Genomic DNA, 16,195 nt, shown 5'->3' with positions numbered 1-16,195 from the left:
GGAAGAGGATCGGTGCCTCCACTAGGGCTTCCTGTAGTAAAGCAAATGCTGCCTGACACTACACTGTCCATGAAAACACCTCTCCTTTCTGTAACAGGCGGAACAGCGGCGCAGCTATGCAGGAGAACCCTTTCACAAACCTCCTGTAGTAGGAGGACAGGCCCAGGAAGCTCTTCAGGTCCTGCACAGAGCTGGGGGTGGGCCAGTCCTTAACAGCCTGCACCTTCTCTCCCATGGTTCCGACACCGCCCTCCGTTAGCCTGTGACCGAGACAAGTCACCTCACGCTTCACGAAACAGCACTTCTGGGTGTGCAATTTCAGTCCTGCTCCAGCCACTCTCACCAGCACACGTTTGAGGGCCCCGAGAGCTTATTTGAAGGATTTCCCATGGACGAGGATGTCGTCCAGGTAAACAACACACTCATAGCGGGGGATGTCTGCCAGCAACTGGTCCATAAGCCTCTCAAACGTGGCAGGGGCATTACAGAGGCCGAATGGGAAAACTTTAAACTGCCATAAACCCCCATTGGTGATGAAGGCTGTTTTCTGTCTGGCCTCAGGGGCAAGGGGGACCTGCCAATATCCGCTGCGCAGGTCCAGGGAGGAGAACCAGGAATACCCTGCCACTGTATCGAGTGCCTCATCGACGCGAGGAAGGGGGTATAGGTCCTTCTTGGTCACTTTATTGAGCGGTCTGAAGTCTACGCAGAACCGAAAGTCCTCCTTCTTTTTCTTGCGAACCATGACTACTGGAGCGGCCCAGGGGCTGTTGGAGGGTTCGATGAGTCCAGCCCGTTGCATCTCCAGTGTCGATGTTGTGTTCAATGAGATCTGTCCGGCCAACATCGGCCTCAGACAGTGAAAAACAGTCTTTGAATTCCAGCAAGAGCTGCAGCAGCAGGTTCTGCTCATTGGGAGTTAGTCCATCAGAGTTTCTCTGCCAGACATCTGTCACTGCCGAAACTCTCTCATCTGCGACAGGTTCTGCAGCAATGACTGGGTGAAGGCAAGGGTCCAGGGTCGGCAGGGTGGGGGTTTGTGCAGGTGCCGTCATCTGGGGGTCGCAACAAGCAACGGCGTCGGTCTGACGGTTTGATAAAAGCGTCAGTCACGTATCATTTATGTAATATAAAGTTTATAAAATCAGAATTCCTTTATTAGTCCCACAGAGGGGAAATTTGCAATCTGACTGACATGAAGTTCATTTCTAAATATGAATCAAGATCTGACTTCCTCCACAGGACCACATGTCTGATATAAAATGTAATAACATATATTAGCATAATATAAAGCATGTTGTGCTTTAATTTCCTTGTAATAGCTACTTCAAATATAAACTAAATCTTTCTTTTATTTTGATGTTCCTTTGAAATAACCATGCTGACCAAAACATGGACAAAAGTGGGCACCTGTGTTTTTGTTAAGTAGAATATTAAAGACATTTTTTGTAAATCTGATGTAAGGAAGCTCCACAGCAATCCACTGAACCAGACCCTATACATTTATATAGTTTCATAAATATGAACATATAAACTCATCCTGTGTTCTTTGAAATACATTACCCTCGGGGTGTTGGGTTCACATGAAGCTTCTGAAAAGTGAATCCGTTAAAGGTTTATTTGATGTTAAAGCTGAACTCCTTTCAAAAAATGTGCTTACCAGGAACCTGTTTCAAGAGGGAGGTATAGACAAGTAAATGTATTTGTAACAACAAACAAATATAATTCCTCCTCCATCACCATAACCACCTCTGAAATGTAGTAGATTACAAAGTAGCATAATGTACTTCCACCCCTGCCTATTGTGAACCTAAAATGTTGAGCACATGTAATATTTGCATACATTTATTAGCATAGTTGCTGATTGTCAAATAACTGTTTCAATGGCAATGATTATGCATCCATGACTATATTTATTAAACAATAAAATCCAATATAACTATACCTATAAGATAGTCTGTTTAAAGCACTAATACACACAACTTAAACAGGAAGATATTACCAGACATAATTAAACACATAAGCCACATGTAAAGACATGTTGCTGTGTGTTCATCAAAGGTAACACTCATAATGACCAAAAAAAACCTCATTATTCATATTATAATCAATCTTTATTCTGATATAGATTTGAATGGACAATCATAAAAATAAATCATAATTTAGCAGGTAAACAGAAATATTGTTGTCATATTTTTCAAGACAAGCTTTCAAAAGTTTGAAAGTTACAGATTTGAAAAGCTGTAGACCACACTTGCACAAATAAGAACTTGATTAATCATAAACTGATGCTGGAGCGTCCTCCATGCCTACTGAGTACACTCTGGTGCTTAATGGCAAATCTGACAGCATGCCAGGAGGATTAAATCTTCCATGACTTTCTCTGCTCCTTCAAAGTCATGTCCCTTCATTTTTCCCCTACCGAGCGGAAAGAAAAAACTATTTTGGATAAAAACAAAAAAACCTTAGTTTTATATTTAAAAATAAATAGTTAGGACCAACAAATTCACTCTTAAGTTTTTGTAGGATTTCTAATCATTAAAATATATGATCCATTTAACAGAAATAGATAAAGCAATACATTTCAATGCAAAGCTCAGAAGCCTACCAGAAAGACTAAGGCGCAGTCTTTGATGAGAGGTTGTTATTTGCATCTTATAATTATTTCGGATATGTTACAAATGCAGCATGAAACTGCTGGGAAACAGTCAATAGAGCTTTGGATTTAAGTAGTGGCAACATTTAAGATGAATAGGGTGTATTTTGATATTCTTTTTATCCTTTAGTCATGTAAACAGTTAAACAAGTATGTGCAACTCACTTCAAATATCTATATCAATAACCAAATAATTACACCATTTCAGATTGGTCCTAAGTGAAAAAATAACCACAACATGTTTCAAACAAATTGCAAAAATGATACAAATATGATGCAAAGAATTGCACTTGAACTTAAATAGCTTCTGAAACACTTTGTCCCTAGACAAGCAGAAATAAAGCTCTATGAATTTGTCCATTTGGCCCCTGGAGAGGACAAGCAGCTGCAGCTGAAGCGGTCATGACCTTTTACAATTCAGAGCCTTTGGCTGAGATACAGGCATATCTTCAATGAATGAATCTCAAATGACTGTGAAATGATTCACAGAGAAAGAAGCCCAAACAAAAAAGCAGAGAATGCACAGAAAAAAAGGAAACAACTGAAATACTGTCAGTCAGCTCTGGCTGTAGTGAGCAGAAAGAGCTGCTGTCTATGAACATTAGCATAATGTGGCCAATCCTGTAAATATGCTACACATGCGTTATATTTGACAGACATTTGTAATCTATGTTTAACTCATATCTTTATTTATCCCAGGTCGAAACAATTTCCCTTTTGTCCTTTTTATTTTACACAAATTACACCCTGAGATTTGATCAAAGAAAATGTGCACAAACGTCCACTAGCTCATATCTTACACTATCAACACAAGCCTAAAAAATGCAATAATCACACGACTATTGAAACGGATCCTGAAGTACAAAACGCTGCACTTATACAAGAGCGAAACATCCTACATATTGACGGACATAAGCAAACAGTACATCAACCCATCGCACACTGAAAAGCACAGCACATGTTTTAGAAGAGGATGCAGAATATTTCCCTGCAACAGCACTTCTAATTTACTTTCCCTTTACAGACCTCAGTCCTGCTAATAGTGTACTGTGCTGCTGTCGGAGGAATGAGAGAGGTGAGTGTGGCAGTAAAGCATATTCTCTTTTGTATTATTGCAAATATATAATACCAATATTTAAAATGTCATTCTCTTCATTAAATGCATCTGACCTCCTCAATTCAGATTATCTCTGAAATCAAATGATATCTTCAATGGACATCACTGTCCTCTCTCGCTGTTTGACCGGTTCCACTTCAACTTGAAAGCTATTGTTTCACACAATAAGTTGGCATTTACAGAAAAACACTAATGTTGCCTAAGAACACTGAATCCACAGGACACTTTTACAGTTTGTTTCACTAATGCATTAAATAGTTATCTTAATAAAGAAAAATATATTATCCAGAGTGAGACTCGTCAGTCCTTTGTCATAGAGTTAAAGGTCAGCACAACATCAGAGAGAACTCTTCTGGTCATTTTGCTAAATATGTCCCTTACACAATAAAAAACTATATAGTATGTGATCCATGGCATATAGGGTCGGAAAATATGTCAGACTAAACTTCCATGAAATCCGAAGAGACTGAGGCAGCATAAGGGAACGAATTTCATCACGGAGGTTAGAAATGCATAATCAGATTGGAGGAACCTCAGTCTACAAGGCTAGTCTGCAGCAAGGCCTGACAAGGAACTTCTCTGAGTGGTGGTCAGTGGACTGCTCTGAGAGTGGACGTCAGTGGACTGCTCTGAGAGGGGGTCAGTGGACTGCACTGAGAGTGGGCGTCAGTGGACTGCTCTGAGAGGGGGTCAGTGGACTGTAACACCAGTGGTTTACGCAGATTGCAGATTAGCCATAATCCAGCCACACACACGTTGAACAGCATATTTTAAAATCTCTGTTCTTCTCTTCATTTATAATACCACTTTAAGAGTAATTGCTGTTTGCATCACCCTATCCAAAGTGGAGAAACAAGATTCATGGTGACGCCTGGTTTAGAATCAATGGTATCAAATCATTTTATGTTTCCTTTCACTTATTCCCCTTTAGCTTCAGCTGGGCAACCCTAGCTTGTCCCAGTTTAGTTTGCAGGTCGACAGGCCTTTCGAAGAAGCTCACTATGGTTGGCTCGTTGAGCAGAGAAGCCAGGACCTGCTCGAAGGAAAAGGACCAATCGGTCTCCGCCTCCTGACTGTTGGTGGAGCTGCAGGTGTCCGACCTCTCCGAAGTGCTGGAAGCTTCTTCTGTTGGAGGCTCCGCAGCAGCAGCAGCAGCAGGCTGGGTGGACACGGGGGGGCTGCTGGGCTCCTGCAGCCTTCGGCCCACCTCCTCCATCCTCAGCAGGAGGCTGGTCACATGGGCCACGGCTCTGTACAGAGGCTCCTCCTCCGGATCGCCATGGAAGATGTTGTACAGGGTCTTGGAGAAGTGGATGAACTGAGACTGAGATATAAAAAAAACATCATCAGATGATTTGACGTATCACAAGTCAGGACCTTTTTTATTGAGAGAATGTTGCACTTCAGTCAATACAACACAACATGGTTTGGAGTACCTGATTAATCCGAGGTAGGTCTTTGATAGTTTCCTCCTTCTTAAGAATTTCACTTTGCCATTGCTTCAAGTATGCCTGCAGGTCCACTTTTCCTCTACCTGTTGTAGTCACACACAAACTCTACACTATCAGACAAAACTAAGACCGTTCTTTTTATAGCCATGGAGTATTTGTGATCATTTAAGGAACAATACCTCTTTCGGGAGTTTTCCTTATCACACCATCTTCAGGTAGATCAAATGCTGAAAAAGAGAAGCAGCATGTGAACACAATGTATGAAGAAATGCTTAAAGAACCTTTAGAAACATTCAAGGAAATGGGGCATGCATCAAGACACGATGGGGAAATTTGAGTTTGAAAGGAGAAGAAAGAGTAAAGAGGCTAACCAGCGAGTCTACTCAAGTGAGAAGAGTCTTCAGTCACTGGAATTAAGTGCTGGATGCTTTGATCCTTTAAGTGCAAAGGACTACCTGTGAAAGCTAGAGAGAAGACACCGACAGTGAGTGTTTTTAGAGGAAAGATGAAGAGACACTAAGATGACAGAGGATCCACGTGAGCAAAGTAGATGTATTGAAACAAGATGTTGAAAGAGTTACCCAATCATTTAGTTACAGTGTAATACAATCCCACCTTAGACTCTTCAAAAAGATTATATGTTTGTGAAGCTTACAAAGTCAACTCTAAATTGAAATGCGTTTAAAAACACCAAATGCAATTTTCTAAGGGGGGTCTCTTTCAAAACATTATACGATTTTGAATCATTATATTGAAAATACGGTTCATTAAATGCAATACTGTAAGCAATAAGAAATCAAAACTGAGAAACAGAAATGAAACCTTTTTAATGCAATTAGAATAGAGGGATATGATTTGCATTAAAGGGCCTATTCTGCTCATTTTCAGGTTCATATCAGTATTCTGTGCCTCTACTGTGACATGTCTCCATGCTTTAATGCCGAAAAGCTCTTTATTTCTCTCTTCCTGCCCGTGCTGCATGCAGCACCTCTTTTCACTATCAATATTTCTTTGAAAATAAAACAATGCATTTACTTAATGATTACTGCCTGAAGTATTTTCATTTCTCAGTTTCTACTATAACTTGAGAGGTTCTATACACCTATGCTCCAATCCCCACCGGTGACTGTGTGTGTGTTCATGCATGCTTGTTCGTTTTCATTGCTTGATTACACAATTATCCTCACAGGCCAGCAGTGTCATTATATTTGCCCGATAGCTTTGTGCTGCACAGCCTGAAGATTGTCGTGTGTGTGTGTGTGTGTGTGTGTGTGTGTGTGTGTGTGTGTGTGTGTGTGTGTGTGTGTGTGTGTGTGTGTGTGTGTGTGTGTGTGTGTGTGTGTGTGTGTGTGTGTGTGTGTGTGTGTGTGTGTGTGTGTGTGTGTGTGTGTGTGTGTGTGTGTGTGTGTGTGTGTGTGTGTGTCATTAAAATGTGTTGCTGCTATTAAGAACCCAAACATAATTAACCTTGTTAGCTGTGGAGATGTTTCCTCACTTGTAAGACCTGGGCTTTATATATATATAAATATATGTAAACATGAAACCTACAAAATGTCTGTTATGTAATAGACGTTTTTGCCATATTTGATCATATCCTTGCTCCACCGATGTACGACAGCTATAAGTTAAAAGGTACAGCCAGACATTTTGAGACGGATGATGTCTCTGCTCTCTGACCGGCGCTTATAAGTGAATACAGCTGCTGGATTTAGTGTTTGGCTTACAAAACGTGCCGCCTTTCAGCTCTAAATAGCCCATGATTTCATTTCCTTGATCAATGGAGCGTTTGGCCCAATTTCAGGGCTCAGGACGGTCCCACTGAGGAATGTGTGAGTGTTTTAGGTCGCTGTGTTTTCTACCTTTGAGCTCGCTCTGTACAATTACAGTCCACAACAATGGTTGAGTTAAAATCCCACAATGCATAGCTTTGGGACATCAACAATGGTGATGACAGACAATTTCTTCATTGTAAAACAAGAATAACTTAAAATTAGTCGGTGTTGTACACTTTACATCCGTCTGTGCAAAACATAATCCCTTTTGGACAGAGACTTATTTGACTTTTGTTTGAATAACCATAACTAGCATTTTAATTATTAAGTGGTGGCCATCAACGTGTAAGGTACATTTGGACATTTGTTCAAAAAACATAACTAAACAAAGCATTGAGCATGTGGCAGCCACGTGGCATCCAATGTTTTCATTTTGTCTGACATAACTCTTTTACTTGTACATAAGAAGCAAACAAAAACAAACGGTCCATAGCATTGATCTCCATATTGAAATACTAGCCCGCACTGTGCATATAAATATCACAGTCACAAAGTGCCGTCCAAATTTCACACATCGTTTGGAGCCCTCACACCCTCCTGAGACACAGTGATGTCACAGATGACGTTGGTAGTGTCTGAGGGTTCAGTGCTGAGGATCTGTCCTTGGTGCTGACTGACATAGACAACATGCTTTGCTGCTTATCGTTCAGCGGCCTGGCTGTCAAATCACAGACAGTGAGTCAGTGCTGCTCTGCTGTCAGTTGTAATCTGAGCAGTTCCTTCTCATCAACAGACTCTCTGTGGAGAAACGAGCCCTTTGCAAAATGCCCTCACAGCGCCTTACACATGTCGTTGCCATGGCAAAGCCCTTTCACCCAACATGGACTATTCTTACCACTGCCTTCAGGCACGTGCTGCTGCAACATCATGCAGACAAGAGCCACACATTCAAGGACAGTTTCCACCCCCAGGCAATATGCTCACTCAACAAATGCTGAGTCATGGACGACTGCTACATTCTAAAGCTCAGCAGAACAAAGCCTCATGTTGATCTGACCTTGTGTTATACTTTAGGCTGCTTCTGACGCCTGCTAATGAGTTATTGCTGTCATGTAAGACAGAATCTATAGAATGAAAACGATCCAGTCCTGTGACGTTTGATGCAATTGAACTTTGAACCTGCTGGAGTGTATCATCTCTGTAGACTAGATATGTCATAAGAGAAATGGGTCAGAGGGTGAAGCTGAAGCTGTGCAAACACAAATATATTTGTAGTTTACAAGACGCAGACATATCACTGAGACACCACCATGGGTCAGAGTTGTCAACATGTCACATGAAAAATGTTTATCTTTTAAAATATTTGCCGCTGTTGGTAGCGATGCCCCAAGGCCAATACTGACTCAAATAGCTGCAATATGCCCAATCTTTGTAATAATTAAATAATAATTAAATTATTGTTTACATTTGGACCAACTTGTTGCTGCATTAAAAAGGTTTACATTTTTCTGATTTTTTTATTCGATTTTTTACCGAGTTGCTGGTGTTCAATTTATTTATTCAATGCATATCTATGCCTTTAATTATTGAAAAGCTTTAGAGAGTTAGGAGAGCTTAAGAGAGCAATAGAGAAACACACTAGCTACCTGAGGCTGCAAACTGTCTAGTTCTTTTAAGTATTTTTTATAAACAACTTTTTAGAATGGCTTTATTGTTGTTTTATTTTACTACTTCCTGTTTGTTATATAATGCGTTATGTTCAGGGGTGCACATAACTTTGTTATTGAGTTACTCAAATGAGTACCAGGAGAAAATGTTTGGTACTGAGGGCTGTCCACGCAAAGTTCTGTGTTCAGCCCCTCTGTTTCACAAACGTCGACGGGGGGTATTGAACGTCGACGGGTGGGGTGGAGGTGGCCGCTAGAACTCGCACCGGAAGTTGTGGCACAATTCCGTTGTACACCAACGTTAACAGCAGCCCCGTCTGTGCGCACGGCAACCGGCTGTCGTCCAGTGATCGAAGCGCCTTCTGGAAATGCTTCACAAGTCCACCGGTACGCAAATGCGCTTAGTGAGACAAGTGACGGTATGCATTTCAGATGTTTGCCGTGCAGGCGTACCTACGTACCACTTATGTGCTTCCCTGGTTATGTTGCTGTATTTGTATGCATTGTATACTCTGTGTGTTATATGCGTTTAGTTTTTATGTGAAAGCACTTTATAACTCAGTTTGAAAGGTGCTAAAGAAATAAATGATGCTTATAGGTATCTGCAATGACAAAGTCAGATGGTTGCATCCCTCGCTGTGAGCTTTTAGATTGTTCGTTCATGACTCACCTGGTGGCAGGTGCAGCTTGAAGAGGAATTTCAGCTTATTTGTGAACGATGCACCGTATAAAGTATCTGCGGGAGAAGCAATCAGACATTTTAGTGGTGGGGATACTGAGGTTAACATTAGTGGAGAATGCAGGGAGTAAGTGAACTCACCAAGGGCGTAGCAGAACTCTTTAAAATTCACCAGGCCGTCCTGGTTCTCGTCTATCAGGCGGAACACCCAGAGGGAGAGGGTGCTCTTGGGGCTGCAGAAGGCCCAGGGCTCCAGCAGCGAGAAGAGCACGCTGAACTGCTGGAAGCCCAGCTGGTACTGATCCAGATAGGCCAGGCTGGGGTCGTGATGCAGCAGAGCGGGACTCTGTATTCTCCAGTAGCAACACAGGAAATGTTGCCTCTAAAAGCAGAAAACAAAGAAACCGTGTCCATTGCTATTTTTCTTATTATGAATGTTGACATTTTGGTATCATGACAATGAAGACAATGTACCGTGACTTTGACTCACTTTGAACAGGTTGTAAATCTCATCAAGTTGTGAGGCTCCGAATCGGACTTCTTGTGTTACTACCCGAATCTGAAAATTGATTTTTAATGATTTTTATTTCAAAGTGACAATGAAAGCGGAGTGACTTATTTTAACCTCGAGGATAGCTTACCACATTCTGTTTGGTTGTGTCCTCCAGTGTCTGGATCACATGCAGTTTGTTTCTTTTCCGCGAAGTCTCCACTTCCTCTGAACGGACATGTCCATATTTCTGCAACAAAGAACAATAAGTGTAAAACAACCATGTTGACATCAGTGAATAAAAAAACAAGACAAATAGATTAGTCGGTTAAAATAAAAAGGATCCTAGCCTATTTTGACAATTGATTAATTATTATATCAATTTGTTCAGGTATAAATGGCAACAATGCTCTTTTCAGCCCCTGAAATATGGAGATTTGTTTAATATCGTATAAGGGAGAATATTTCTGCGATTTGGACGATAAACAGCGAACTGAGATGCACACACTTGGTGTGGTATGGACATTTTACTCCAACTCCAGCTTTTTAAAAACCAACATGGCTCAAATATTGTTTCAAAATATAACTCTGACATAAAATGAATTGTTAAATTTGTTCATACAGAGATAGATAGTTGTAGAAGTTGTATCCATCTATGTTTTTAAATGAATGCCACTTATTGCAGTAAATGCAGAAAAATACAAATAAATATCCAGGTGCTAACATCTGTAATTAAGGGAATGTATACAAAATAGACACATCTTCTGAATAATATAAAAGTCAGACTATTACAGAGAAATGCGTAGCTCTGTCTAGTACATCTCATCTTTTGGGGGGATTCTCCTCCGTACTTGCCTATCTGGTATATTCAAGTATTAATCAGAAATAAAACCAGTCATTGTTTGCAGTGCTAATACCTCATAAGCCTCTCGTATCAGTTCACTGATATCCACACTGACGTGGGAGGCTTTATCGTTGCTTCCCACTGAAGCTTGCTGTACAGTCGGAGGCAGCGGGCTGTCTTTGTTTGTCACGCTGTCGAAGAATCTGTAATAAAACCATCAAAGAAAGAGAGACAATCATTTACACAGCAGTAATGTTTGAAATACATCAGTCCTGCTTGATTTGCCTTCACACAGACTTGTTGAGGATGGTGACGGCCTCGGCGTCGTCATGGCAGCTGATCAGAGCCTCCATGTTGTAGTCCAGCACAGCCAGGCCCAGCTGCAGAATGGCTTTGATGCCGTCGTAGAAAAAGCAGTCCACCACGTTCACTGCGCTCTCGATGGGCAGGACACTGATGAAGAGAGTGAGGAACCAGGACAAGGACACAGAAGAGAAGAAGCATAGGTCTGTCATGTGCTCCACCAGCTGGGGGAGGTTTTCTCTAATCAGGTCCTCAAACACCGCCTGGTCAACCAGAGCACCTGGAGAAAGATTAGACAACATTAGCTGATCATTCAAGTCTGGAATCATTCTAACAGTCCGAGGAATGCTTCCCCTCTCACCAATAATTCGCCGATTAAAGTAATCCGGCAACATCCTCTCACAGACGGCCACTAGGAGCCAGAAAGCCTCCTCTTCTTTCGCATAGAGCAGGAGAACTGAGGTGAGAATGTTCATGGCCTGCACAAGGAAAAATAGCACACTGTAAAAACAGACCACTTCACTTGCATCATAAGGTTAACTGGAGGAGGAAGGCCAATATAAATGGTATGTGTGATTCAAAAAGGCTTTTCAGAGCCTCGCTGCCTTTTTTAAGTGTTGAAATTGATGGTTTTATATCCCGCGTGGCCTTTTCTGAGGTCCATAACCTTATTTTTGAGGTACTTGGCCTTTTTTAAAATCAAAACTGCAAGGAATATTATTGAAAACAGCAGGAAAAAAAGTATAATGTAATGTTTCATAAATGAATAGTACAGACAGAGAGATGAAGAAAGATCATGTGAGCTAATGGACTGTTAGAAGTGTTTATTTTATTTTACAAACACATTTTCTTTCTCGCATATAATTTACCAATTAATTTTATATATCATTTCAATTATTTAATTCATGTACTTTTTCTATCTATATTGTATTTGTGCCTATGAAATAAACACTAATTGAAAGGAATAATATTCATTATAATTCTAATAATATCTCACAGTCATTAGTTGTATAATTACCCATTGTATTTGTTTATTATTATATAACGTATAAAGTACCTGACAGTAGCCAATCTTGGGGTTCCTGTAAGCATAGGCAGTGAGGACTCTGCGTAGAGCAGAGATTCCTTTGTCGCTCTGGAAGGCGGGGTGCTCTGGCAGAGAGCGGTGCAGGTCTCTCTCGATCTCGTCTGTAGCCAGAGTGCTGGTGCCCAGGGACTGCTCCACAAGATCAGTGTAATACCCGGGGTGAGTGGCCATGTCGTTCACAGCTCCTACAGAGGCAGAGCTGCAGTCAGTACAATAACACATGCTGCACAGATCCCACACCCACTTCATTATTTATGTTGCATGAGCTTCATGCAAGGCTTCCAAACAAATCACTGACACTGCTTGTCGCGGAGGCTCGGATCCAGAACCGACTCCTCCACCCTCTCCTTCCACTCCCACTCCGTTTTGCATTCGGGTGGAGGATCGGCCACATCAAGTGCAGTTACAAGCTAAGTAGTGGGCACTGGAGATGGGTTATTAAAACCTCTGGCAGCAAGTCTGCACTGATCCCGACTTAACCAGGGCCGTACCGTATAGAACAATATGCTACCGTATGCAGTGCTGTTTGAGTCCTTTATTGACCGATCAAATTGTATTTTTATTTGACTAACTTAGGATCACATATATACTTGTGTCTATTCTAGAAAACAATGTGTTCAATTGATTGAAACGTTTTGTATATTTACAGAGACCAAAAAAAACAAGCAGCTTAAAAACATTTAAAAAGGCAATTTAGGATTCTTGAGGTTTAATTATAATTATTATTTTGTATTCTACACAATGGTTACAAGAAGTAAAAGTTCCTGATTAATTTACACCATCCACCTTAAAGCAGGGAGCCTCATTCAGCTGTGAGTGTGACTACAGTCCAAGTTCCCTCCAACAGGGAGTGAGAGGGTGAAGGGTCCGTCTTTGAATCGGGTCTTGTTTACATACCATGGCGTGAGTAATGTGTGCTGTACAATAACCTGAAAAAAGCATCCACAGCTCTCCTCTCAAGGCCTCAGGAACACCTCGGACGATCAGATCTCGTGTCTTCCTGGTGAAGAACATACTCGTGCCGCGTCCATATTCAGAGAAGTGGATGTTCCAAGACTGTTCCTTCATCTTTTCTTTAAGCTGTTAAACACACAGGACAACACACACCACAGTGTTACTGCATGGGCCCTGAACATTGTTCACACTGCTTGTATTCCAAACAGATGCAACATTTTTATTTATGTCCACCCCTGAATTGATTAGACACCCACCCAGAGCATAACAAGGCTCTGGTGCATCAAAATGACATTAAGGTAATCCAGTCCGAATGTTGTGGTTTTCAAAAAGTTGTTGCTGAAACGTACCATTTTGGGGTCGAGGTTTTCAACATCCTGGGGGTGGAAAACCATCATGAGCGCCTCAGTGCTTACAGCCTTGCTGCTGTCTTTCTGTCCCACCATCAGTGTGACATCCTCCGGGTTGTCATCGAAGTGATTGATGAGCGACTGGCACTCGCCTCGTATGACCTTGGTCATAAATACATATACATATTCAGTAGCACTATCTATGCAGCCCATGTCTAAAATGCATTATGCTTTATAGCAATATTCATAACCCGTTAAAATAATTTTAAACTGTGTCAAAATACAGTCAAAAAATATATATTTGGAAGGATCATACATCATTTTAACATTACACATGCTGATTCGTATAATTGTAATACATTATGATCTTTTAAAACGCATTATATCAACGCATTTTGTAATGTTGTATTCTACGTTGTCATTGTTTGCTTTAAAAAACAAAAAAGATATCTATACAAGAACAATAAATAGTTGTAAAAATATGTTTTATTTTCCTTATTACACACAACGAACAAAGAGTAACTTGATATAAAGTTATAAATTCATAAAAACAGTGATCATAATGAATTATAAAAGATTATAATGTGTAACATTTGATCTTTGAAAAAAGTAATTGAGCTACATTAAGTGTTATTATGTTGCCTTATAAATGATTAAAAAAAAATATATATTGTAGTAAAGCCTTGTGAAAATATATGAATGCTAATAACTATAATGTATGTGTTTTTTATGAGCAGATTATATTTACATGATAAGTACAGTATGTCTTTCTTTCAAAGCAGACAAGATAGAAAGTTTTACCAAATGTTCAATGTCACAAGTCGTTTTAAACTATATAACCAAAATAATACTCTATTACTTTATAAGAGCAAAGTGGCCAAAAAACCACACAAACGCGTTACCTCTGATGATGCAGAGTGCTGGGGGCTGGCACTGATCCCACACCTGCTTCGGAGCGAGTCTGCCAGGCGCTGGTAGTCCCGCACCTCAGAAAATCGCAGTGCCCTCTTTCCACGCATGCACACCGTTAAAGCCCTGCTGCTGGGGTCTGACTTCTCAATATTAATGACCTGAGAGAAGGCAGCGTTGGCAGAGCACACAGCCATGTTCATAACAAGTGTTAATCAGTAAGCAGGGTGCTATATTGGCAGCGTTATAATACCTTACCTCTCTCATTGGAATGATGGTGTGGCATTGGCTCCCGTCTTGGCTGGCGAAACACAGATAGTTCTCAGACAGACAGATCTTGCCAAGTGTGTTAAAATGGCTGAAGGGCACCCAGAGGAAGCTCTCGTGCACCTCTAACAGGTTTTCCTCTTTTGGAAGCCTGAAGAATGTCCGGAACTGCTCACTCTTTGCATGAGCTTCTAGGCCTCTGTGGGGGGTAAGTAAAGCAGAATATAATGTCACGAGCAGAAAATCACATTTTAGTTTTCAGGAACACCCTTTTAGCAGCTTTAGACACCGGAGTATTTGAGATATTTCAGTGCCTAAGAGTGTTTTGGGATATTACAGATATATATATTACGGATAAAGATCCTTAACTTGAGTAAAAGTAGAAATATTGCAGTCTTAAAATACAAAAATTAACCAAAGTATAATATCCAAATGTACTTTAACTATGAGAGTAAAATAACTCAGTATGCCGAATTACTACTTTTAAGTATTATATTATTATAAAATATTATATTAATCTCCTCTAATGAATACATGTAAAAACGTGTCCTATGTTTTAACTTGGAGCAAATGTTAGATACCTTTTATACAACTGGGTAGATTATCATTTACATATCATACGTTTCTATGTAAAAGGTTAAGAGTAGATTGTAGCACAGATGAGAAATACTCAAGTAGAGTACAATTTTGTCAACATTGTACTTATGTATAGCACTTGAGTATATGTACTTAGTGGACCTATCATGCTATATTTGAATAATATAGTGTAGGACCAAACCTATATAAGGCATATTTATACTTCTTACTTTTCAAAATACCTAACAGATCATGCATTTTAGCCATTCCTGATTTCGCTCAATTTAACACTGTCTTTGCATGGGCTGATTCTGTGAGAACAGCACCATCTACAGGCCTGGCATATGTACTACAGTGTCTCCAGCGCTTTCGAACGGCAATGTCCGTGGCTGTCTCCTCCTGATTGGTGGAGTTGGCCCAATAGCCGTAGCGCCACTTCTGTGACGTCATAGAAGTGTTCAAATCTGGATCAGTCTGTATCAGATCCGTTGCAGCCCCTTTTTAAGAGATTTGGGTATGGAGGAAAATAGAGAGGGTTGTGTTTTCTGACTGTTGTGTGTGCTTATGCACCCAACAGCAGTTCAGAGTATACGGCCTTCTTGGAGACCCTGGAAAGAGTCCTGTATGGGGCTCCTGAAGGGGACTCTTTAATCTTGCTGGGAGACTTCAACGCACATGTGGGCAATGATGGAGACACTTGGAGGGGAGTGATTGGGAGGAACGGCCCCCCTGATCTGAACCGGAGTGGTGGTTTGTTACTGGACTTCTGTGCTAGTCATGGATTGGCTAGCCATAACAAACACCATGTTCGAACATAAGGATGCTCATAAGTGTACGTGGTACCAGAGCACCCTAGGCAGAAGGTCCATGATCGATTTCGTTATCGTATCATCGGACCTGAGGCCGTATGTTTTGGACACTCGGGTAAAGAGAGGGGCGGAGTTGTCAACTGATCACCATCTGGTGGTGAGTTGGGTCGAGTGGCGGGGGAAGCCTCTGGATAGACCTGGTAAGCCCAAACGTGTAGTTCGGGTGAACTGGGAACGTCTGGAGGAGGCCCAAGTTCAGGAGGC

At 41.0% G+C, this 16,195-nt stretch overlaps 1 protein-coding gene across 1 annotated transcript in view; it reads right to left on the bottom strand.

The window, feature by feature from the left end:
* Nucleotides 1-1,893: 1,893 nt before the first annotated feature.
* tbc1d8b (TBC1 domain family member 8B) overlaps nucleotides 1,894-16,195 on the bottom strand; it is a 19,153-nt gene continuing 4,851 nt past the window's right edge. The window contains exons 5-20 of the mRNA XM_010769065.1: nucleotides 14,538-14,745; nucleotides 14,273-14,440; nucleotides 13,371-13,532; nucleotides 12,996-13,146; nucleotides 12,037-12,251; nucleotides 11,341-11,458; nucleotides 10,974-11,259; nucleotides 10,750-10,879; nucleotides 9,984-10,082; nucleotides 9,833-9,901; nucleotides 9,484-9,724; nucleotides 9,334-9,399; nucleotides 5,596-5,688; nucleotides 5,404-5,451; nucleotides 5,210-5,307; nucleotides 1,894-5,097 (exon numbers count right to left, since the gene is read on the bottom strand). Of these exons, the coding sequence (XP_010767367.1) occupies nucleotides 4,687-5,097; nucleotides 5,210-5,307; nucleotides 5,404-5,451; nucleotides 5,596-5,688; nucleotides 9,334-9,399; nucleotides 9,484-9,724; nucleotides 9,833-9,901; nucleotides 9,984-10,082; nucleotides 10,750-10,879; nucleotides 10,974-11,259; nucleotides 11,341-11,458; nucleotides 12,037-12,251; nucleotides 12,996-13,146; nucleotides 13,371-13,532; nucleotides 14,273-14,440; nucleotides 14,538-14,745 (2,563 nt within the window). The 3' untranslated portion in view covers nucleotides 1,894-4,686. The remainder of the gene's footprint in view (nucleotides 5,098-5,209; nucleotides 5,308-5,403; nucleotides 5,452-5,595; nucleotides 5,689-9,333; nucleotides 9,400-9,483; nucleotides 9,725-9,832; nucleotides 9,902-9,983; nucleotides 10,083-10,749; nucleotides 10,880-10,973; nucleotides 11,260-11,340; nucleotides 11,459-12,036; nucleotides 12,252-12,995; nucleotides 13,147-13,370; nucleotides 13,533-14,272; nucleotides 14,441-14,537; nucleotides 14,746-16,195) is intronic.

This window comes from Notothenia coriiceps, unplaced genomic scaffold (assembly GCF_000735185.1).
Source record: "Notothenia coriiceps isolate Sejong01 unplaced genomic scaffold, NC01 NC01_scaffold00006334, whole genome shotgun sequence".
Classification (NCBI taxonomy): Eukaryota; Metazoa; Chordata; class Actinopteri; order Perciformes; family Nototheniidae; genus Notothenia; species Notothenia coriiceps.
The sequence above is the reverse complement of the archived record's forward strand: the minus strand, read 5'-3'. Positions and strand labels throughout refer to the sequence as shown.